The 20,600-nt window shown below is 44.3% G+C and overlaps 1 protein-coding gene across 2 annotated transcripts in view; it reads right to left on the bottom strand.

Annotated features, from left to right (window-relative positions):
* Window positions 1-16,107, bottom strand: part of LOC310780203 (uncharacterized protein) — a 50,739-nt gene extending 34,632 nt beyond the window's left edge. For both annotated transcript variants that reach the window (XM_083640776.1, XM_083640777.1), the window contains exons 1-5: window positions 16,012-16,107; window positions 5,495-5,588; window positions 3,271-3,338; window positions 2,957-3,092; window positions 413-1,111 (exon numbers count right to left, since the gene is read on the bottom strand). In XM_083640776.1, the coding sequence (XP_083496902.1) occupies window positions 413-1,111; window positions 2,957-3,092; window positions 3,271-3,338; window positions 5,495-5,578 (987 nt within the window). In that variant the 5' untranslated portion in view covers window positions 5,579-5,588; window positions 16,012-16,107. The remainder of the gene's footprint in view (window positions 1-412; window positions 1,112-2,956; window positions 3,093-3,270; window positions 3,339-5,494; window positions 5,589-16,011) is intronic.
* Window positions 16,108-20,600: the final 4,493 nt, after the last annotated feature.

Below are 20,600 nucleotides of genomic sequence, written 5' to 3'. Positions count from 1 at the left end.
TGTCAATTAACGCTGCTCAACGCTCAACATGCGGTGCGGTCGGAGACTTAATTGAAGAGGACGGCAATTAAATGTGAAGATAGCCGACACAATACACGGCACGTCGCCTGCACGAGTTATTTAAGAAATAGATTGTGTGGCTTATTTTTCTTTTACCATGCAACAAATGTTTTTCTTTTTATTACTTGGCGTGAAGTAAACTTTTTTTAACTGATTAAATGACTGTAGTATTAATCGGTTTAAACAGTCGGTTATCGGTTAAACGGTTATCGGTTGACACCCCTAGCCCTTACAGGTTGTGTGAAAGGAGCTTTCATCTCCATCCATTCATCCATCCCTCCATCATTCATCCATCCATTCCTCCTGATTTCTTTACAATCCCTCCAACCCTCTTTCCCTCCCTCCATCTTACCTCTTTCTCACTCTCTGCAGCAGTGGCACTCATAGTATTTTCACTAGCAGTCCCTCCTGGAGACGGATGTCTCGTAGGAGCAAAGCGGCCCTTTGTGAGTCTGATCGGAGTAGTCCTACTAGTACTCGTAGTGGCAGTAACAGTCGTACTAGTAGTAGCTGCAGTGCTAGAAGCCTCTGCAGTAGTAGTGGCGGTAGACTCTGAAGTTGTAGCCTTTTCAGGAGCAGGTTTGGAAACCGCTGCTTTCAGTGGAGCGGTACTCCTAGTTGCTTTCACAGGACTAGTTGCAGTAGTATCCTCTTCTTCGGTTGCGCCTTTGCTTGGAGTACTTTTGTCAGTAGCTGCTGTACTGTCAGTAGCGGTGGTAGAAGTACTGGTTTTAGCAGGCGCTGGCCGCTTGTCAGTGGGTTTGGCCGGGGTAGTTTCACTTGGAGGAGTTGGTTTAGCAGGGGCTGCCTTACTAGGTTTGGCAGGGGTAGATTTATTGGGAGTTTGTTTAGCAGGGGTAGCTTTAGTAGAAGGGGTTTGTTTAGTGGGGGCAGTTTTACTTGGGGTTTTAGCAGGGGTAGATTTACTGGGAGGAGTTTTAGCAGGGGTAGATTTACTGGGAGGAGTTTTAGCCAGGGTAGATTTACTGGGAGGAGTTTTAGCGGGGGTCGATTTTTGAGGAGTTTTTGCATCTGCCGTCTTTGTCGGTATCTGAGGAAACAAAATAACAAAGGATGTGAATTAGAAGCAGAATATCTGACTTTAATTTCTTCAGGGAAGCTTGACAGAGCTCCACCCTGTGGCCACATTCATACAGCACAAACGCAGGCTTTGAGGTACTTCAATAGTAGTAATAATTAGGGATGCACCGATCGATCGGCACGTGACCGGAAATGGCCGGTTTTCAGCTGATCGGCCTCGACCGGTGCCGGTCAGTCCACATAGCCGATTCTGTGCGCCGGTCGGCTTTCCCCTTTTTTTGTTTGGTCAATTACCTGCAGCTGCACGATGCACGCGTTCACGTGACGTGCGCGCACCCCAAGCAGCCAAAAGGGAACACGCCAGCATGTCCTCCTCATTGTGGAAATTTTACAGTTTGTCACACATGCAAGTCGAAAATAAGCCGCGGAGGGACCGTTCGATTTCGAACCGAGTTCGTGGCCCACATGGATCAGACGATTCGAACGCTTCAGGATAGCGTCAGGGCTGGAGGAGAAGGAGGGGATTACCAGGTAAACTGCCTGATATACACCATAGAGACAGTCAGCATGTCTGGGAACGCCCACAAAATGTTAAACGGCTGGCGCGCGAGTGGGGTAAAACCGCCCATATATCTCATGGGCTGACTCACCAAAAGACGGTGCTGCGGCTCTAAACTACAGGTTTGGGGGTTCTCGAGCAGAACACAAGACGTCTGCTCAGATGTGCGTTTACTGCGGTGGTTAAATCCCCGATCGTGTCTGCCTGGGCTGGGCTATCAGCTAAATCCTAACTTTGCTGAATGGATAGAACAGGGGTTTTTACCCCACCCTGACCACGCCCCCAGCCAGGCTGAGCCAGCTAAACCAGCGTCTATGACGAGACGTGGCCTCAACCTATGGGAGACAAGGCTGACGACATACTGGCTTCCCTGCCTCTCACCACAGCGCAGCTGAAGGACTACGAGGCTGTTAAAAGGGCTTTTGATGGACACTTTGTTGGAGTACATAACGTCATATTTGAACGTGCAAAGTTTAACAAAAGGAGCCAGGAAGCCGGTGAGAGTGCTGAACACTTTATTACTGATGTGCATAAAATGGCTGAACATCGCAATTATGGGCGATTGCGTGATGAAATGATCCGAAATAGGATTGTAGTTGGAATACGCGATGCTAAATTGTCGGTGTGGCTACAGTTAAATCCCGACTTGGATCTATTACACAAGTCAGGCAGCACAAGGAAGTGAGAAAGCAGCAGACTGTTTTACGCTCAGTCGAATCCCCTGCCCACATGGATGCTAGAGCTGGGTATTGGTTCAAATTTCAAGAATCGATTGGATTCCGATTCACAAGGTTGCGAATCGATTAAACAAGAATTCGATTCGATTCATTTCAATATCGATTTGGTTAGTGATACCAAAACGTGTTTTTTGAGCTGTAACCTGAATTACATCATGACTGTCCAGTTATGTAACACAGGGGTTCCCAACCTTTTTTGCGCCAAGTAGATACATGGGGGAAAAAAGTTGCGGACCGGTTGTCAATTTTAATATATTTACTCACCAGGAGGTGACAAAGGGTAAATAACAGCCTTTTCATCTGTCAATAAAGACACTTTCACAATTATGCACAGTGATTTGATTTCAGCCTATATAATTTCTAAAAGTAGATATTAATGATCAAACATTTCCATTTATGTAGCCTACAGTATTTATGTTTTTGTTTCAACTACAAACACGAGTATAAGCTGGGGTACAAAATTAATTTGATGAGAAAGACCTGATAAAATATGGAAATATATGAGTGGAAGAGAGAGTTAAGAAAAGAGAGAGAGAAAGAGAGAGAGAGAGAGACTGACTTTGAGTTTGCGTCCCACTCCCGGTGTGTTCTGGATCTCCCACATGCCCTCAGTGAAGCCTGTGATGCGAACGCCGCTGCCGTACTTCATCTTGTTACCAACAAAGGGAACGATATTTTCTACAGGGATGTGACCGCTGAGAGAGAGAGAGAGAGAGAGAGAGAGAGAGAGAGAGAGAGAGAGAGAGAGAGATAGAGAGAGAGATGTTCATCCTATTCATGTCATTTGGACACAGTGGCCGACAGGATGTGATGTCATTTGGACACAGTGGCCGACAGGATGTGATGTCATGATTGACAGCTGTGTGTACGTACATATTGTGAGTTCCGAAGAAGAAGACCGGGACTCTCTTCTTGTTGCCGTCGTCTGTGTCCTTGCAGATCTGAACACACACGTGCACAAGCATACACACGTATTAACACACACGTGCACAAGCATACACACGTATTAACACACACGTGCACAAGCATACACACGTATTAACACACACGTGCACAAGCATACACATGTATTAACACACATGTGCACAAGCATACACACGTATTAACACACACGTGCACAAGCATACACACGTATTAACACACACGTGCACAAGCATACACACGTATTAACACACACGTGCACAAGCATACACACGTATTAACACACACGTGCACAAGCATACACACGTATTAATACACACACGTGCACAAGCATACACACGTATTAACACACACGTGCACAAGCATACACACTTATTCATTACATCAGTGATAACACACGTGCACAAGCATACACACGTATTCATTACATCAATGATAACACACGTGCACAAGCATACACACGTATTCATTACATCAGTGATACTCAACTTGCGGCTGTGTGGCCCGCGATGGAATTGCACAAAAAAAAAGAAAAAAAAATGCACCTGAACGCAACATGTTCATGCCCAAATGTTCATGTCATTCTGGTCAATACTCCACTTCTGTTATAGCATTTCAGTCTGGAATATGGAATATGTAAGGGATAATGTATATTGAGGCGGTGATTACGGGGGAAATAATGACCGACAGGTGATGATTGAGCCCGACGCGCAGCGGAGGGCTTAGTAATTCACCTGAAGGTCATTATTTCCCAGTAATCACCGCCTCAATATACATTATCCCGCTTAGAACACGGCCTACAACTAAATGATTCAATAATCTGACAAAAATAATTATTCAAATAGATTTTTTAATAGCGTTTTCAACGACAAAGCGGTTTCATTCGTAATTGGCACACAAGACACCACAGCTGCAACTGGTTGGCCTAATTAGTAGTGTTTGCTGACAAAAGCTCTTATCAACTGATTAATCCAGGTGTGGCAGAGCAGCGGTCGGTTGTCGAGAAATAATGACCGGTGAATATTGTCGATTGACCAATCAGAATCGAGTATTCAAGAGAGCCGTGTTCTAACTTTCAATAATCTATGATTTAGCTGCCAAGTTGTCAAATACCCTGCTCGTTACCCAGGCACTTATGTATGTACTTAACCTAACTAACTTAACCTAACTAACTATCCGGTAGGGCTGTGGCGATTCACTTATCTCCCGATTCGATACTATCACGATTCTTGGGTGCCGATTCGATTTATATTGCGATTCTTAAGTATTGCGATTCTACGATTATTGCGATTCGATATTACGATTTATTGCGATTTTTGTTTATTTTTTTCTTTTCTTTTTTCAGTTTGTTTGCTTTTTTACACTAGATTAGAACATGGGAAAAGTTGAATCATACACTAGAGACTGTATATTATATATCATGAGTAGGGCTGGGCGATATAGTTAAAAACAGGGGCGGACTGGGATCATAATTCAGGCCGGGCATTAGATACCAAGCAGGCCAGGCCGATATGGGCCAACGCGCGTGAAATTTGGGCCGTTTGAAGCCAGATTTGGGCCGTTTGAAGTCCAATTTTACAATGAGATGCACCCACTTTAACCCTGAAGTGTAATTATTACTTCAGACTAACTAATAAAGTAATAAAACCACTAGTAAACCAGTAGGCGGCGCCTGGCCTGCTGTTCAGTGAGTGGCCTGACTGCAAGCACACAAAAAAAAAAAAAAAAAAAATTTGCGATTATCGATTCTGGAATAAAAGATCGATCCAAAAAATCGTGAAATTAAAAATCGCGATACTTGTGAATGTACTGGTGAATCGATTTTTTCCCCCACCCCTACTATCCGGTGTGCACAACATTGTCAGACTAAACTCCGGCTAACACCCCAAAAACCTACAATCCGCCGCAGAAAAATGTATATTGTTTGTTTATTAATTGGCCCCTGGCCTTCTATAATTTCACGAAAGTGGCCCCCCACGCGCAAAGCAAGTTGAGTATCCCTGTATTACATCATTCTGTGTTTGCGTGTTTTAGTGTTTGTGTGTTTCAGCATGCATGTGTGTGTGCGTGTGTGTATAGGGATGTGTGTGTGTGTGTGTGTGTGTGTGTGTGTGTGTGTGTGTGTGTGTGTGTATAGGGGTGTGTGTGTGTGTGTGTGTGTGTGTGTGTGTCTCACCCTGGCAGGCCAGAAGGGGAAGCCCTTCATCTTGGCGAACACCAGCTCTCCCGGTCTGAAACGCTCTCCGCCCTTCCCCGGCATTCTGCCTCAGCTGAAACACACGGAGAGGGAATCAAACCGGCAACCTCATACTGATCCCACTGAGCCTGCGTCTGCTTCATCATCCGCTGTGCTGAGAAGGTGACCGGATGCAACCTGCCATCCCTTCCAGACCTGCACACAGCCAGCCCAGGATGCTGAGGCGGTCTCGTAAGTTCATGGACACAGGTGAATCCCCCCCCCCCCCCCCAGAACTTTCTACTCCATTAGATTACTCTTATTTACTACATTGCACTCCGCTTAAGATTGTAAATTCCAATTTAATTTAATGCCTATTTAACCCGGACTGCAAACTTCATATTTTAATGCCTACTTATTTAACACTCTATTTGTGTATATATTGGACTGCACTTGCAATGTTGTGTGATTTTGTCTTTGGGTATTTTTCCTATTTCCTTTTATCTCTGAATATTGATATGACCACTACTAGGGATGTCAGCCATGTCAATCAGTAAAAAAAAAGAAAAAAGGAGAGGAAGTTTACATTACCCCATTAATTATGAGTGGTAAAAGAAAAATAAGCTATACAATCTATTTCTTAAATAACTCATTCAGGCAACGTGCTCTGTATTGTGTCGGCTATCTTCACATTTAATTGACATCCTCTTCAATTAACTCATTGAGTGCCAAGGACGTCTTTCGACGTCCAATTAAATAGTGACGTAGAGTGCCAAGGACGTCTTTCAACGTCCAATGCGTTTTTTGACGGTGGGACGTCGATCAAAGCCTTCTGCATCTCCTGTACAAATATTGTAGCTATTGGAGGTCTATAACCTATTTTACAGAACCCTTAGGTGGCGACAGTGCTCTCCAGATTACAGAAAGGCAGAGAAAAACAGAGAATAAGTCGTTGGGGAAACGGAAATCGCATCGCATCCGTATGCATCGATATGCATGAAGCATACGTTAGCTGTGCCTGCAGCAGCCAATCTGCTCCCACAATTGAGCCCCTCCGTGTCCGCTGCGACAGCCCATCCGCATGATCAGCCGTGGAGTTGTTATTATTCTCAACTGGAAGCATGGGAGCCGGTGACAAACACACGCAGAACGCTGTAAAAAAGCTGGATGTCGCGCACCCTTCACTGTGCACAGCAAACTCAGCAGAGAGCCACCAGAGACACTCCCATACGGAGGAGGAGTGTGCAGTTGAGGGGTGGGAGGGGGGGGGGGGCACGCAGAGCAGCACACAACACCCAGACAGACCCAGACAGCAGGACAGGATTGGCAAACGCAAGCCAGAATATCCGATGCCCACCAGTAGGGATGCAGCGGTTTCCGGTTTGAAGGTATACCGCGGTTTGAAAAAGTCACGGTATCAAAACCACTAAATTTTGCCGTCATACCTTCCACACGGTATCAACTGTTTCCCTGAGAAAAAGTGCCCAGTCCCTTGCAGAGACAGAGTGCAGTTACGCAGCCCCTCCCCCCTGCTGCATGTGTGTGTAGAGCAATCAGTCCCTCCCCCCTGCTGCATGTGTGTGTGGAGCTAGTAGCTGGCAGGCCGCAGCTGCGTCATCATCAAGGAGTCATCATTAAGTTGTGGCGTGCCGCGTGACAATGGCTGCCAGAGGTGAAGAACCAAGCGAACTTTTCCCCCCGTCAAAAAAGACGAAATCGGCAGTGTGGGACTATTTTGGGTATGAGAAAAACACGGATGGCCAGGGGGAAGGACTGCCAACATGCAAGACATGCAGGCGACGAGTGGCTGCACGAGGAGGCAACACATCAAACATGATAGCACACCTGAGAGAACACCACCCGTCCTCATTTACAAAATTCAAGGTACGTTAACGTTGTCTTGCTTCATCATACATCATATCGGACATAACGCTAAACCATTTCCACCGGCAGGTTTGAGGAGTAGCTAACATTAACGTCAGATAAACACTCATGATGACTCATCATAGGCTATCGTTAACATGGCTAATTAGCATCAGCTGACTAACGTAACGTTACTTCTTGACTGAGTGATCACGTCTTGTGTAGGCCAGGCTGGCCAGCGCCTCGTTATCAAAAACATATTGCACCGAAGAGAAGTAACGTTCAATAATGTAGAAACTAAGACTCCTCCAACCTGCCAGTGAATTGAGGCACAAACAGTGTGTGTGTGTGTGTGTGTGTGTGTGTGAGAGAGAGAGAGAGAGAGAGGGGGAAAAGACAAGCGCTCGGCAGCACAGGGGCAGAGAGGCTAATGTGTGAGACAGAGGGAGAGGGGTGTGTGTGAGTGGGGGTGTGCGCCATCAACATTGAAACAATCATGTGTGTGTCCAGTGCAGTCAGTGTCCATCCCATTTTTACAAAAGATAAGCATCTATTTGATATGTGTTTTAGTTTTACATAAAATTAGATTAAATAAATCGTCATTTATGATAAGTAAGAACAGTACTGTTATATATCCAAGCACACATTCGCAACAGTTAACTGTCATTACAGATGTAGGTTACATTAACACGTATTTTTTCTTTTTTTAGGCTACCAGTAGTACTGGCACCAGCGGAGGGGTATCAACAGCTGCAGACCAGCCAACAATTAAAAATGCATTTGAGAAACAAATGGCATATGAACCAAAATCCAAACAAGCCAAAGAATTGAATGATGCTGTTGCATACTTCATTGCGAAAGATATGATGCCCTTTCAAGCTGTAGAGAAACCCGGCTTTCTGAAACTGATGAGGAAGGCAGTGCCGCATTACAAAGTGCCATCCAGAACGTACTTCATAGATACTGCAATCCCCAAGATGTACAACAACGTCAGGGCTCATGTGCAGAAGCAAGTGGCAGAAGGGGTGTGGTTTTCTGCAACTACTGATCTGTGGACCAGCAGCGGGGGCCGTGGACAACCATACATCAGCTTCACAGTGCATTTCCTCTCTCCAGATTGGGAATTGAAATCCTTCTGCCTCTCAACAGATATTTTCCCAGAGGACCACACAGCTAGCAACATCTTAGAATGTTTTGAGAGCATGCTCCAGGAGTGGAGCATCAGAATGGAAGCTTTGTCAGGCATCACAACAGACAACGCGAGCAACATGAGAAAAGCCTTTGAAGGCTTACCCTGTGTGTGGCTTGGCTGTTTCGGCCACAACCTAAATCTAGCAATATCCAAAGTGCTCAAAATTCCAAGAGTTGAATCAGCTGTACGAGCTTGCAGGCACCTTGTACAGGGATTCTCTCGCAGCTGGAAAAAAAAGCGAGACTTGCTGAAGAAGCAGAAACTCCTGGATGCTGAAAGTGAACCAAAATCACTCCTGCATGATGTGGTGACGAGATGGGGGTCCACCTTCACAATGATTGAAAGATTTCTGCAACTGCAGCAGGCTTGTTCTGCAGTGCTTGCAGCAGATCGAAGCTCATGGCATCTAATGCCAAAAGACAGCGATGTGCACACTTTGGAGAAGGTCTGCCAACTTCTGGGGCCTCTAAATGACTTCACAGATGCACTGGGTTCTGAAACAAAGGCCACACTCTCATCTTTGAAGCCTGTTCTGGAGCACATCACTGGCATCCTGGACGAGGAGGAGGAAGATGATGCCCTGACAAAACAAATGAAAAAGGCCATGAGGGATGATCTGCAACCCCGTTACTCCACTGAGAAAGCCAAGATGGCCGTTGACATCGCCTGCTTCATTGATCCCCGTTACAAGGACAGCTTTTCTCAAAACAAGGATGACACCATCAAATCCACTGTAGAGGAAGCAGTGAAACTGGCAGAAACCACACCACTGCCACCTGCCACACCTCCACCTGAAGAATTACCTGCCGCTGCTGCTGATCAAGAGCAAGGAAGCAGCACTTCAGCCACCACTGCCCCTTCCGCTGCTACAACGAAGAAAGAGAAATCTCTGTCGGGCTTGCTGAAAAAAGTAATGTCTGCAAAACAGCAAAGAAGAGAAGATGATCACACCCCAGAAGAAAGAGTGGCCATGGAGGTACAACTGTACTTGTCTCTGCCCCCCATATCCACTGATGCTGACCCACTGGCATGGTGGAAGGCTCATGTTCAGGAGTTGCCGCTCCTTGGCAACGTGGGGAGAAAGTTTCTCTGCATCCCAGCCACAAGTGTGCCCTCTGAGAGGGTGTTCAGTTCCAGTGGACACATCCTCTCTCCTCACCGCAACAGACTGCTCTCAGAAAATGTGAACATGCTCACATTCCTCCATCATAACCTGGAGTGAAAAGTTAGAAAATGGGCAGATCGCATATCGCATTTTTTTTTTTTAGAAAAGATGAAGACATGTTAAGTTGCAGGTTTAGACTCACTTAAGATACTGCATTTATTTTATTTTATTATATTTATTTTGTTTACATGAAAACAAGTCGATATGTTGTGATTTCTGAAGTGGTTGGGCTGCAGGTTTCACAGAGAGACTGCATTTATTTTTATTTTTTAGAAAGGTTGAAGACAAAGATGTTAAGCTGCAGGTTTAGGCTCACTAAGACTAAGGCTGCATTTCTTTCAATTTTGTTTACATGTAAAGAAGTCTACATTTATTTTCTGATTTCTGAAGTTGTTGGGCTGCAAGTTTCACAGAGACTTAGATTTATTTTTTATAAAAGTTGTTGGGCTGCAGGTTTAGGCTCACTTAAGACTAAGAGGCTGCATTCATTTCAATTTTGTTTACATGTAAAGAAGTCTATATTTATGTTCTGATTTCTGAAGTTGTTGGGCTGCAAGTTTCACAGAGACTTAGATTTATTTTTTTATAAAAGTTGTTGGGCTGCAGGTTTAGGCTCACTTAAGACTAAGAGGCTGCATTCATTTCAATTCTGTTTACATGTAAATAAGTCTACATTTATGTTCTGATTTCTGAAGTTGTTGGGCTGCAAGTTTCACAGAGACTTAGATTTATTTTTTTATAAAAGTTGTTGGGCTGCAGGTTTAGGCTCACTTAAGACTAAGAGGCTGCATTCATTTCAATTCTGTTTACATGTAAATAAGTCTACATTTATGTTCTGATTTCTGAAGTTGTTGGGCTGCAAGTTTCACAGAGACTTAGATTTATTTTTATTTTTTATAAAAGTAGAAGACAAAAGTTGTTGGGCTGCAGGTTTAGGCTCACTTAAGACTAAGAGAGGAGACTGCATTTATTTTAGTTTGTTTACTAAAGTCTATACATTTTTATTTTTTAGCAGGTTTAGAGTAGACTCACTTAAGAGACCATTTATTTTAACTTTTTTCAAGTGAAAATAAGTATTTTATACTGTTAACTATACAGTGTTTACTGATGTCCCAAATTAATGTTCTATTTTATTTTAAAATAAAAGACATTTTGTTCATGGTAAAAAATTGTATGTTTTTTTTTGTGCCATATTTGACAAGAATACATAAAGGTCCGTGATACCGTGATACCGTGAAACCGTGGTAATTTTCTCCAAGGTTATCATACCGTCAAAAAATCATACCGCTGCATCTCTACCCACCAGCAGCAAATCAAGACCAGCAAGAAGCTGCAACCAGCAGCGCACGCAGGGGCCAGCGCTGCTGGTTGCAGCTAAAAAATATTATTCTGCCAAACAAAATTCCCTGGCCTTCACTGTTTTATTGAAGGAAATTATTTTTGAGGTGTGACTACATCAGAAAATTAGCTTCAGAGTCAGTGATGTGTTTGAAATGTTTAATTTCACAAAAGGGTCATTATCTCAGCTTCTAGAAAAAAACGACTGTTTTTGGTTAAATCAAGCTATCTTCTCCAGCTGATAACTAAAGAACGGAAAATTATATCAATAAACCTGTTTTTGCTGATGATAGAAGAGAGTCTCATCGTTCTTTTTGCGTGTTCAGTGTTTACATAGTAATATCACACAATATTCTGTGGGCCTCGAGAAATCACTGAAAAAAGCTCTGAAACTCTGGCACTGGGAGCGTCCGTTCTCCAAAAGTGGCTGGCACTCAATGAGTTAAGTCTCCGACATGCATGTTGAGCGGCGTTAATTGGCGATTGAAAAGTATCAAGTTAGCGTTACTCTTTACCGCACAACACGTTAGTTCAGAGAAATTGTTTCATAACGGGAGACAGATTGTCTGTCAGGGGGAGTACAGAGCTGCATTGCCAAATGGTTTGGTCTTAAAGCATGACTTTGGGGGGTGTTTAAAAAGGAGAACAGCAGTTACTTCTGGAGTTCCAGCCCATTTACTTTTGTCTACATTTAGTTTACATTTGCTCTACTTTGAATTGTAATTAGTGGCCGGGCCAGCGAAGCGGCAGGGCCACTTCTTGTATTTGCCTGTATTATTATTCTTCTCCCAGGAAGTCAGACTTCCCATGCATGAATATAAACCAAACTTTGCACAAAGGTCCAGTCCCATGCCAAACTAAGTTTACGTGAATTTGGCACCAATAGTCCTGATGCTGGCGCTACAACGACCGTCTAAAGTTTCAAACTGAAAATTCATAACAAATCAGTAGGGGTGTCACAATATATCGTCCCACGAAATTTCGCGATAGTAAAACGTCACGATATGTATCGTTGAGATGAAATCTCATATCGCAAAAAAAAAAAAAAAAAAAAACTTTTTTTTTTTTTTTTTTTTTTTTCAAAAAATAGACTAAGAAACGTCTTTGTTTGTTGAAGTTCAATGTGTGGAAAGTAGTTCAGTTGAACAAGTCTCTGAAGAGACACATGAGAAGTTATACAGGAGAGAAACCATTCAATTGAGTTTCTGGCAAAACTGTTTACTTGACAGGAAAAACTGAAGATGCATAAAAAATAGATTAAGAAAAGTCTTGTTGTTTGAGTTTGAAGAAAAACTGAAGATGCATAATGAGAATTTATACTGCTGAGAAACCTTTTAGTTCAAAGTAAATCTAAGTGACGTGTAACTCATTCTATTTCAAGATAAGCCTTATCTCCAATCTCATGTTTTTTCTAGTTGTTATTGTAATAACAATTTCCCACAACAGCCAGGTTGTTTTGTATTTGTGCATTTCAAATAAAATACGACTTTTCCAGTCATATATTGTCATTATTCAATTAAAAAAAAATATTGTTAAAATCGTATCGTATCGTATCGTTATCGTGAACCCAGTATCGTGATACGTATCGTATCGTGAACTGAGTGTATCGTGACACCCCTACAAATCAGGCATATGGGCTACGGCTTTGGCACTTTCACCGAAATGTGTGCCCAAATGAGGAGAAACTTTTGTACGCTGCAACCTATGGCCAATTATGAAGTCTAAAGACCGCAAAGCTGCAAAAACTGTAAAACTAATTCAACCCTACTCCTCCCACATTTTTTCTTCAAACGACACCAAACTCCAGCATCTGCATCGATAGACTGTCCTCCACAAAAGCATCAAACAGATTTTTGATAGATCAAAAACTGAGCCCACAGTGCATCAAAATGTTTTACTGTAAATGGTACTTTAAACAGCTAATGCAAATTCTTGCTAAATAAAGCTTGAATCTCCACGAAAAAAATTGACAAGATTTTGCTGTCAGAGTAGTTGAAGTGTACAAAATCTAAGAATTGTATCTCAAAAACTGAATTTTTGACAGTATTTTGAATTCTGCCCTCATGTATTCACCTTATTCTTTGCAAACACATGGACGCTTCCGCATTACGTCATTTTGTAATAGTATTTCCGTTTTGACTTGCCAAAAACTCCGCAGGCAAGATGGCTGCGCACACGCCGCTCCTAAAGTGACAAAATGACTCCCCCATAAACTAACATATCTTGGCCAATACGTATGTAACATACAAAATAAAACAACCCGTAATATCTTAATTTTATGTAGAATGCAGAGGACATGTAACTGTTTAGTTAAACTTGCATTCCAGGAATATTGTGCTCTTAAGTTGACGTTAGTGGAGTGGACGTTAGGTTGCGCACCTATGTTTAGGTTGCGTAACCTATGTGCGATTCGAAATTACGCATCCGAGATAGAAACGTTAGGAATATAGCCACGTTATAAACAACAAACTAACGCTGGTGATCCGTATGGAATCAGTGTTACTCGAAATGGTTAACGGTTATATCAATTTGGTCATTCAGTGGCATTTTACTGCCATATAACATAAATAACTAGTGGCTAATATTATTAGCCACTAGTGGCCTTCGCAACTAGCACTGAACCGGAAGAACAAATACGTTTGCGTTGAACGCGGAAGAGAGAAAAAGTGGGCGTGGTGAATAAGGTGAATAGCCTAAAGAGCATCCTAATTACCTAATGATGTGATGTCACTTGAGCAATGATGTCATCAGCGATGATGTCATCAATGATGTCATCAGTGATTATGTCATCAATGATGTCATCAGTGATTATGTCATGACATGCCAAAATATAAAAAAGCTATTTTTCAGTCTATCTCTCTCTGCCTCCACTGTCCCTACTCTCTCCGCTTCTATGTTCAACTGCCATGTACTTAACCTGCTGCCTTCTGCCCCAGCCCTGTCATGAACGGCAGTGTTCTAATCTAAGCAGACTGGATTGCATGCAGCAGATGACAGAAAGCTCATCCATAAGAGACTTGAGACTTGACTTGGACTTGTGACTAAAGACTTGAGACATGACTTGGACTATAGCTAAAAGACTTGAGACTTGCCCGGCCACGACCCATTGCTGCGCAGCAGCTATAATTGAATACCCCTGCTATACGTGATACCGATACGATGTAATCAATAAGTTCAGTGACAACAAAGTCTGACTGCACAATTCTGTTTATTTCTGAGCCACACATCATTCTAGCGATATCTAGAATGTAAACAATAGGGGTGGGAATCACCAGATACCCCAACGATACGATATTATCACGATACTTAAATCATGATAGTATTGTGATATTGCAATATGCTAATAATATTTAAGCAATATCACACGAGAGGGAGTGCGGTTGTTGGCTAATATCGGCACTGCTGTGATTCGGTTGTAGGCACGAGGCCGTAGGCCGATTGCCGAAGATAATCACAGCAGTGCCGATATTAGCCAACAACAGCACGACCTCGAGTGTGATATTGCTTTTATACAAGAGTTCTATTAAACAAAGCTGATTAAAAAAATGACAAAAAGCTGAGAAAATATATGATTTCTCTATTTATTCCTCCGCCAACAAAAATAGTTCCCTCAGCTTTCTGCTTTGCCGAAAATGTAGCCCAATCAGCCTACGGTAATTAACTGCAGGCTGTCTACTTTACTACTGTCTACTCTACAGCTGTGAAGCGTTTTGTTGATTAGAGCAGCTGTGAAGCGGAGTGATCCACACACAGTGAAGCGCCAGTGCGTTATCATGAAATATTGGCACTGGTAGGATCCCTCTTGTCCAATCAAATTGCCCGGCCGGAACTAACTGTTGTATAATGCAATATAATGAGCATTGCAATATTGTGATATATTGCTACTTATTATCTTTTTTCAATTGCAAATGATGTCCCCAAATAAAATAAAAATTGCATGCACAATTCATATAAGAAAATAATGTGATACTTGGCATTTGTGCGATACAATATATTGCCACACAAAATATTGGAATACTATGCTGTAGCCTATCGATCCCCCCCCCCCACACACACACACCCCTAGTGAACAAAGATTTTCTTTTTTAAGTATGAACTTAGTTATTTATTTTCCACAGCTCATTGACAATGAAATCATCTCCAGTTTAGATTTGAGCGTAAACTGAAGGCCAAACCGAATAGATTTTCATTCAAACTTATCCACATTTAAATACATGTTACACTGATTTATGCCAGTCTAAAACTCCTGAATGTGATCTGGTAGACAGTGGCTGCAGACTCAAGAAGAAACTCTCCAGATACCAACAGGTTTCATATTGAACTATTTTCTTTGTGGATAATATGCATCTTTATTCTCTCTCAATTTGTGATTTTCATTGTATTTTGATATTAAGAACAACAAGAAGAATATTCATAGGCTACATTGTTTCACACGGCTCTTTACTTTCACTGTATTCAGACTTTATGTATAAGTCACTGTTTGTCTGCGAATGGAGCATTGTCTTGATGTAGCCCTTCCCAGGACGCTGGTATAGCTAGTCAATAGTCTAGCAGCTAGACTAGCTAGCTAACTAACTAGCTAGACTCTAGCTAGTCTTGATGCTGCTTTCTTGGCTAGCTGAGCTCTCCATTGAAAACAAGGCGTGTTTTCTTCTCTCAGCTAATGTCTCATAAAGGTGAAATTAAAATAGATGAAGAAGCGTTTTGTAGTTTCTACTTCCTCAGATTAAACTGTGTGTGAACAGCTTTTACCCTCCAGCTCAGAGAAAACTCTCTCGTCTAGTTTTATTTCCACACGCATGTTTCACTCACTGTGTTTACAAATACAGCCATGCTAAACGTTAGCAAACGAGCTAAAGGCTAGCTGCTATTGTCCAGCTGTAAGTACGGCTTTAGAATGAACAACAGCACCAGTATTGTCTGTGATGCGTTCACAGTGTGAAAGCCGCCCGTACTTACCGGGAGTTTCACTACAATCCTAAAACCGTCTGTTAATGTGTCTTCTCTCTCGTGCTGCAGGGACCTTGTTGCTAAGCGCTCCTGCTCGCCGCCATGTTGGATGCTCTGCTCACGTCACGTGACCAGAACAGCCGCTTTCCCGCTACAGTTGTGCTGCTGCCTTCAAGTGCTGCTCGTAAACTCCCCCGACTTTTGGTGTGTGCGTGTGTGTGTGTGTGTGTGTGTGTGTGTGTGTGTGTGTGTGTGTGTGTGTGTGTGTGTGTGTGTGTGTGTGTGTGTGTGTGTGTGTGTGTGTGTGTGTGTGTGTGTGTGTGTGTGTGTGTGTGTGTGTGTGTGTGTGTGTGTGAGAGAGAGAGAGAAGAGAGAGCGAGAGAGAGTGACTGTGTATGTGTTTGCGCGCGCGCGTGTGTGTGTGTGTGTGTGTGTGTGTGTGTTTGTGCGTGTGTGCGTGTGTGTGTGCGTGTGTGTGTGTGTGTGTGTGTGTGTGTGTGTGTGTGTGTGTGTGTGTGAGAGAGTGACCGTGTGTTTGCACGAGCGCACGTGTGTGTGTGTGTGTGTGTGTGTGTGTGTGTGTGTGTGTGTGTGTGTGTGTGTGTGTGTGTGTGTGTGTCTGTCTGTCTCGTGTGTTTGTGTTTGTGTGTGTGTGAGGGCAAGAGTGTGTGTGTGTGTGTGTGTGTGTGTGAGTGTGTATGTGTGTGCATACGCGTGTGGTTACCACCTCTTCCTCCTGACTGAGCTCTGCTTCCTCTAACACAGTGTTCTCTTTTTACCAAGTCGTTGTGTGCAGTGTCACAGACTCACAGTGCACAATACAGTACATCTAATCATGCATTGTGTTATTTAACACATTTTCTACACTTATAAATGAAAAAGGTTAGATTTCATCAATAATATCGACTTGCTTTTATTGATTCAATTGGTTTAATAACTCCCCCACTCCCCCACGGCAAGAGACTGAGGTCTGCCAAGACCAGAACCACCCGCCACAAGACCAGCTTCTTCCCAACCGCCATCAGCCTCACCAACAAGGCCCGGAAACCCCTTCCGCCAAGGACCTCACCAACAGCCCCTCCCCCCCCACACACCCACACACACACACACACACACACACAAACTCATTACCTCCTCCTAAACTCAACTGAACCCACCCTCCATAAAACTGGAACTCATACTGTATCTAATGTAATGTCTGTCTAACTGGGACTGGTAAATTGATGTAAATTCCCTGCACATTAATGCCTATTTAACTTAGCCTGTAAATGTCATGTACATTCAATGTAAACTCTTATTTAACTCCGCCTGTAAATTCATGTAGATCCACTGCCTATTTAACGTCTATTTAACTCAGTCTGTAAATCTCATGTAAATCCAACGTAAATTCATATTTATCATCCACAGAACACTCTTCACCACTCATGTAGGCCTACATATTATTATATATATATTTACTCAATTTGATTAGATTTGATTGCACTTGCAACTTTGGGATTGTCTTAGTTATCTTCCTACTTCTTATCTCTGTATATTGATGTAACCGCTACGCTGCATACAGACACTAAGACAAATTCCTCGTATGTAACTTGCATACTGTGGCAATAAAAGTGATTCTGATTCTGATTCTGATAAAGAATAGACATGATTCTCATGAGAAAATACAAAATGGTTTTATAAACAGTGATGTGTAGTTGATAGTGTTCAGTAGAGGAGTGATGTAGTTTGATATCATACAGCTACAGAGTGTATTTAGCTGCTGGTCATGTGTAGTTGATAATGTTCAGTAGAGGAGTGATGTAGTTTGATATCATACAGCTACAGAGTGTATTTAGCTGCTGGTCATGTGTAGTTGATAGTGTTCAGTAGAGGAGTGATGTAGTTTGATATCATACAGCTACAGAGTGTATTTAGCTGCTGGTCATGTGTAGTTGATAGTGTTCAGTAGAGAAGTGATGTAGTTTGATATTGTAACGTATCGGTGATACGCCAAGGAACGGAGAGTTGTAGTTGGTACAGGTTCTTTATTCACAGGCTTCTTTAGCTCCTAGCAGCTAGCTTCACACCGCTAGCTCCACACATAACAACCGTCTCAGCTCGCTCCATAGCTAGACTCACCTCCGGCACCCCGGCCGCTGGTCATATATACCCCGTTTCCCCTAGGAACACCCCCGCACACATTAGTTCCTAGCTGCAGTTGAGACACTTCCATTGCACATCACATTACAGGTAATACTTGGATTACCTGAAACGCTACATACTCCTCACCCAACATTAGTCGACGCCCACGTCGACACCCACAACCCACACATATCCCCCTGTACCAAAACACACCACCCCACAACATTTTGTATTCCCCCAATTTGTCTCTTATTATTTCACTACTTCTTAATTTTCGTTCCACCACCACCATTTGCATTTCTTTTCATTTCTTCCATCTTTTCCCATTCCTTTAAATTCAACCCACATTTCCGTTCACATTCCCATTCCAATAGCCCTTCTCTTTAGCACCACTTAATTTTGCATTCACTCCCCCCATCATTTAGTTACTTCCCATTAGCACCCTTTTCCCCAACATTTTCACTTAACACAAGCCCCAACATTTACATTCCCTCTTTTCTCTTTACACTCATCTTCAATTTAACTCAAACCCATCACATTGACATCATTCTTTTTTCCATTACCTTCATTTAAACCTTTTTTTCTTACTCACATTATCCCACTTCACTTCAACCACTATTTCCATCCCCCCTTTTACAGCTTCTGTCCCACCCGAAGCACATTACAGTCGACACAGCTAAGGCAGTAGTCCTCTACGTCTCCCTTCATCTGTACCCAGTAGAAAACTCGACAAAGGCGGCTGAGTGTTTCTTCAGCCCCTCGATGCCCCTGACCCCTGCGGCCCCTGTGCGCCCCCCGTAGCGCCAGTCCCCGCAGGCAGCTGGGCACCACCACGACGCTGCCACTCTTTCCGCGCCCATCTAACCCCAGAATCCCCGACTCCCTCACCCTCAGGTCCGGAAACAACTCCCACAGTTCCCTCGTGGTACTTGAACACATGCACATCTCCTCCAGGCGAGGCCGGTATCCGGCCGCCACCCACCTGCGCACCGGTCCAACGCTAGCGTCCTCCGCCTGTCTGCGTATCCACTCCTCCAGATCGACATCCTCCATAGTCACGTTCTCATCCTCCCGGTCTTGCACTCGCTCGTCCTCCCGTCCCGCTCCCCCAGGGGGCGGCGTGTTGAGGACAGCAGGGCGGACACCATCGGCGTCGATCTCCACCTCGACTTTCTGCAGTGCAGCCGTGGGGGTTGTGTAGCGGCTTGGTTGGGCCGGCTCCTCCAGCGTTGACCCCTCTCGCTCCCCCGGGGACACGAGCGCCGCTCCCCCGACTGTAACAGCATTGCAGGTGATGTCGCTCACTTCCCTCTGGCTGTTCAAAACGATCCCCGCTCTCCTGATGGTCTCGTCGCTGATGATGATGTCCCCCTCTACCGGCTGGTATGCAGAGCAGCTAGCCTGGGCCGGCTCAACAGTCACTCTCCTGCCCAGAACAATCGGCTCTGTACTGCCCCGTTGCTCCGCTGCTTGTAGCTCAGGCTGCTCCCTTGCTCCGCTACTCCGCTGCTCCTCTGGCTGTTGCTCCGGCTGCTCCCCCGGCTGTGTGTCTCTTCCAGCGTTCGCACTCTTAGTGCAGTCTCTAGCTAAATGTTCAGGCGACTGGCAAGTCCAGCAAAGCCTCACCTGTCCGCCGCTTGCACGTCTCTCCTCTCTCGCTGTCTTCCAGTCCCCGACAGCTTCTCGACACTCTCTAGCTATGTGTCCCGATCCACCGCATGCCCAGCAGGCTCCCTGCTGTCCCCAGTACCTTTGCTCCGCATGCCCGGTCCGTCTCCCGGAACCGTCTCGGCACCACCTCGCCTCGTGGCCCGGTTCTCCACAGCTCCAACACAGTCTTTGCGGCTCCTCCGTCCGCTTCTCTCCGTGCTGCGCGACCTCTCGTAGCAGCTCCATAAGCCCCTCTGCCCAGGCTGGTGTCGCCTCCAACAGCCGTCTGACTTCTTTCAACACACGGGCTTCCATGCCCGCCAGCATCGAGCTGATCTCTGTCGTCAGCTCTTCTTTTCTCCCGGTCGCCGACAGGCATTCTAAGCGCACCATCACACGTGGCGCTCGTAGCAGCTAGCTCACACAGCTAGCTTGCTACTGCTAGGTCGCTCGAGCCTTTGATCTCCAACTTTTCTCCGCCGTTCCTCCTCACTCTCTCCCCTCTCGACCGAAATCAGGCGTTACCGCTTCACTTCTGCACCAATGTAACGTATCGGTGATACGCCAAGGAACGGAGAGTTGTAGTTGGTACATCTCCTCCACTTCTGCACCAATGTAACGTATCGGTGATACGCCAAGGAACGGAGAGTTGTAGTTGGTACAGGTTCTTTATTCACAGGCTTCTTTAGCTCCTAGCAGCTAGCTTCACACCGCTAGCTCCACACATAACAACCGTCTCAGCTCGCTCCATAGCTAGACTCACCTCCGGCACCCCAGCCGCTGGTCATATATACCCCGTTTCCCCTAGTCAAGTCAAGTCAAGTCAA

Source organism: Poromitra crassiceps, assembly GCF_964638095.1.
Source record: "Poromitra crassiceps genome assembly, chromosome: 7".
NCBI lineage: Eukaryota > Metazoa > Chordata > Actinopteri > Beryciformes > Melamphaidae > Poromitra > Poromitra crassiceps.
This window is presented reverse-complemented; position numbering and strand designations above follow the sequence as displayed.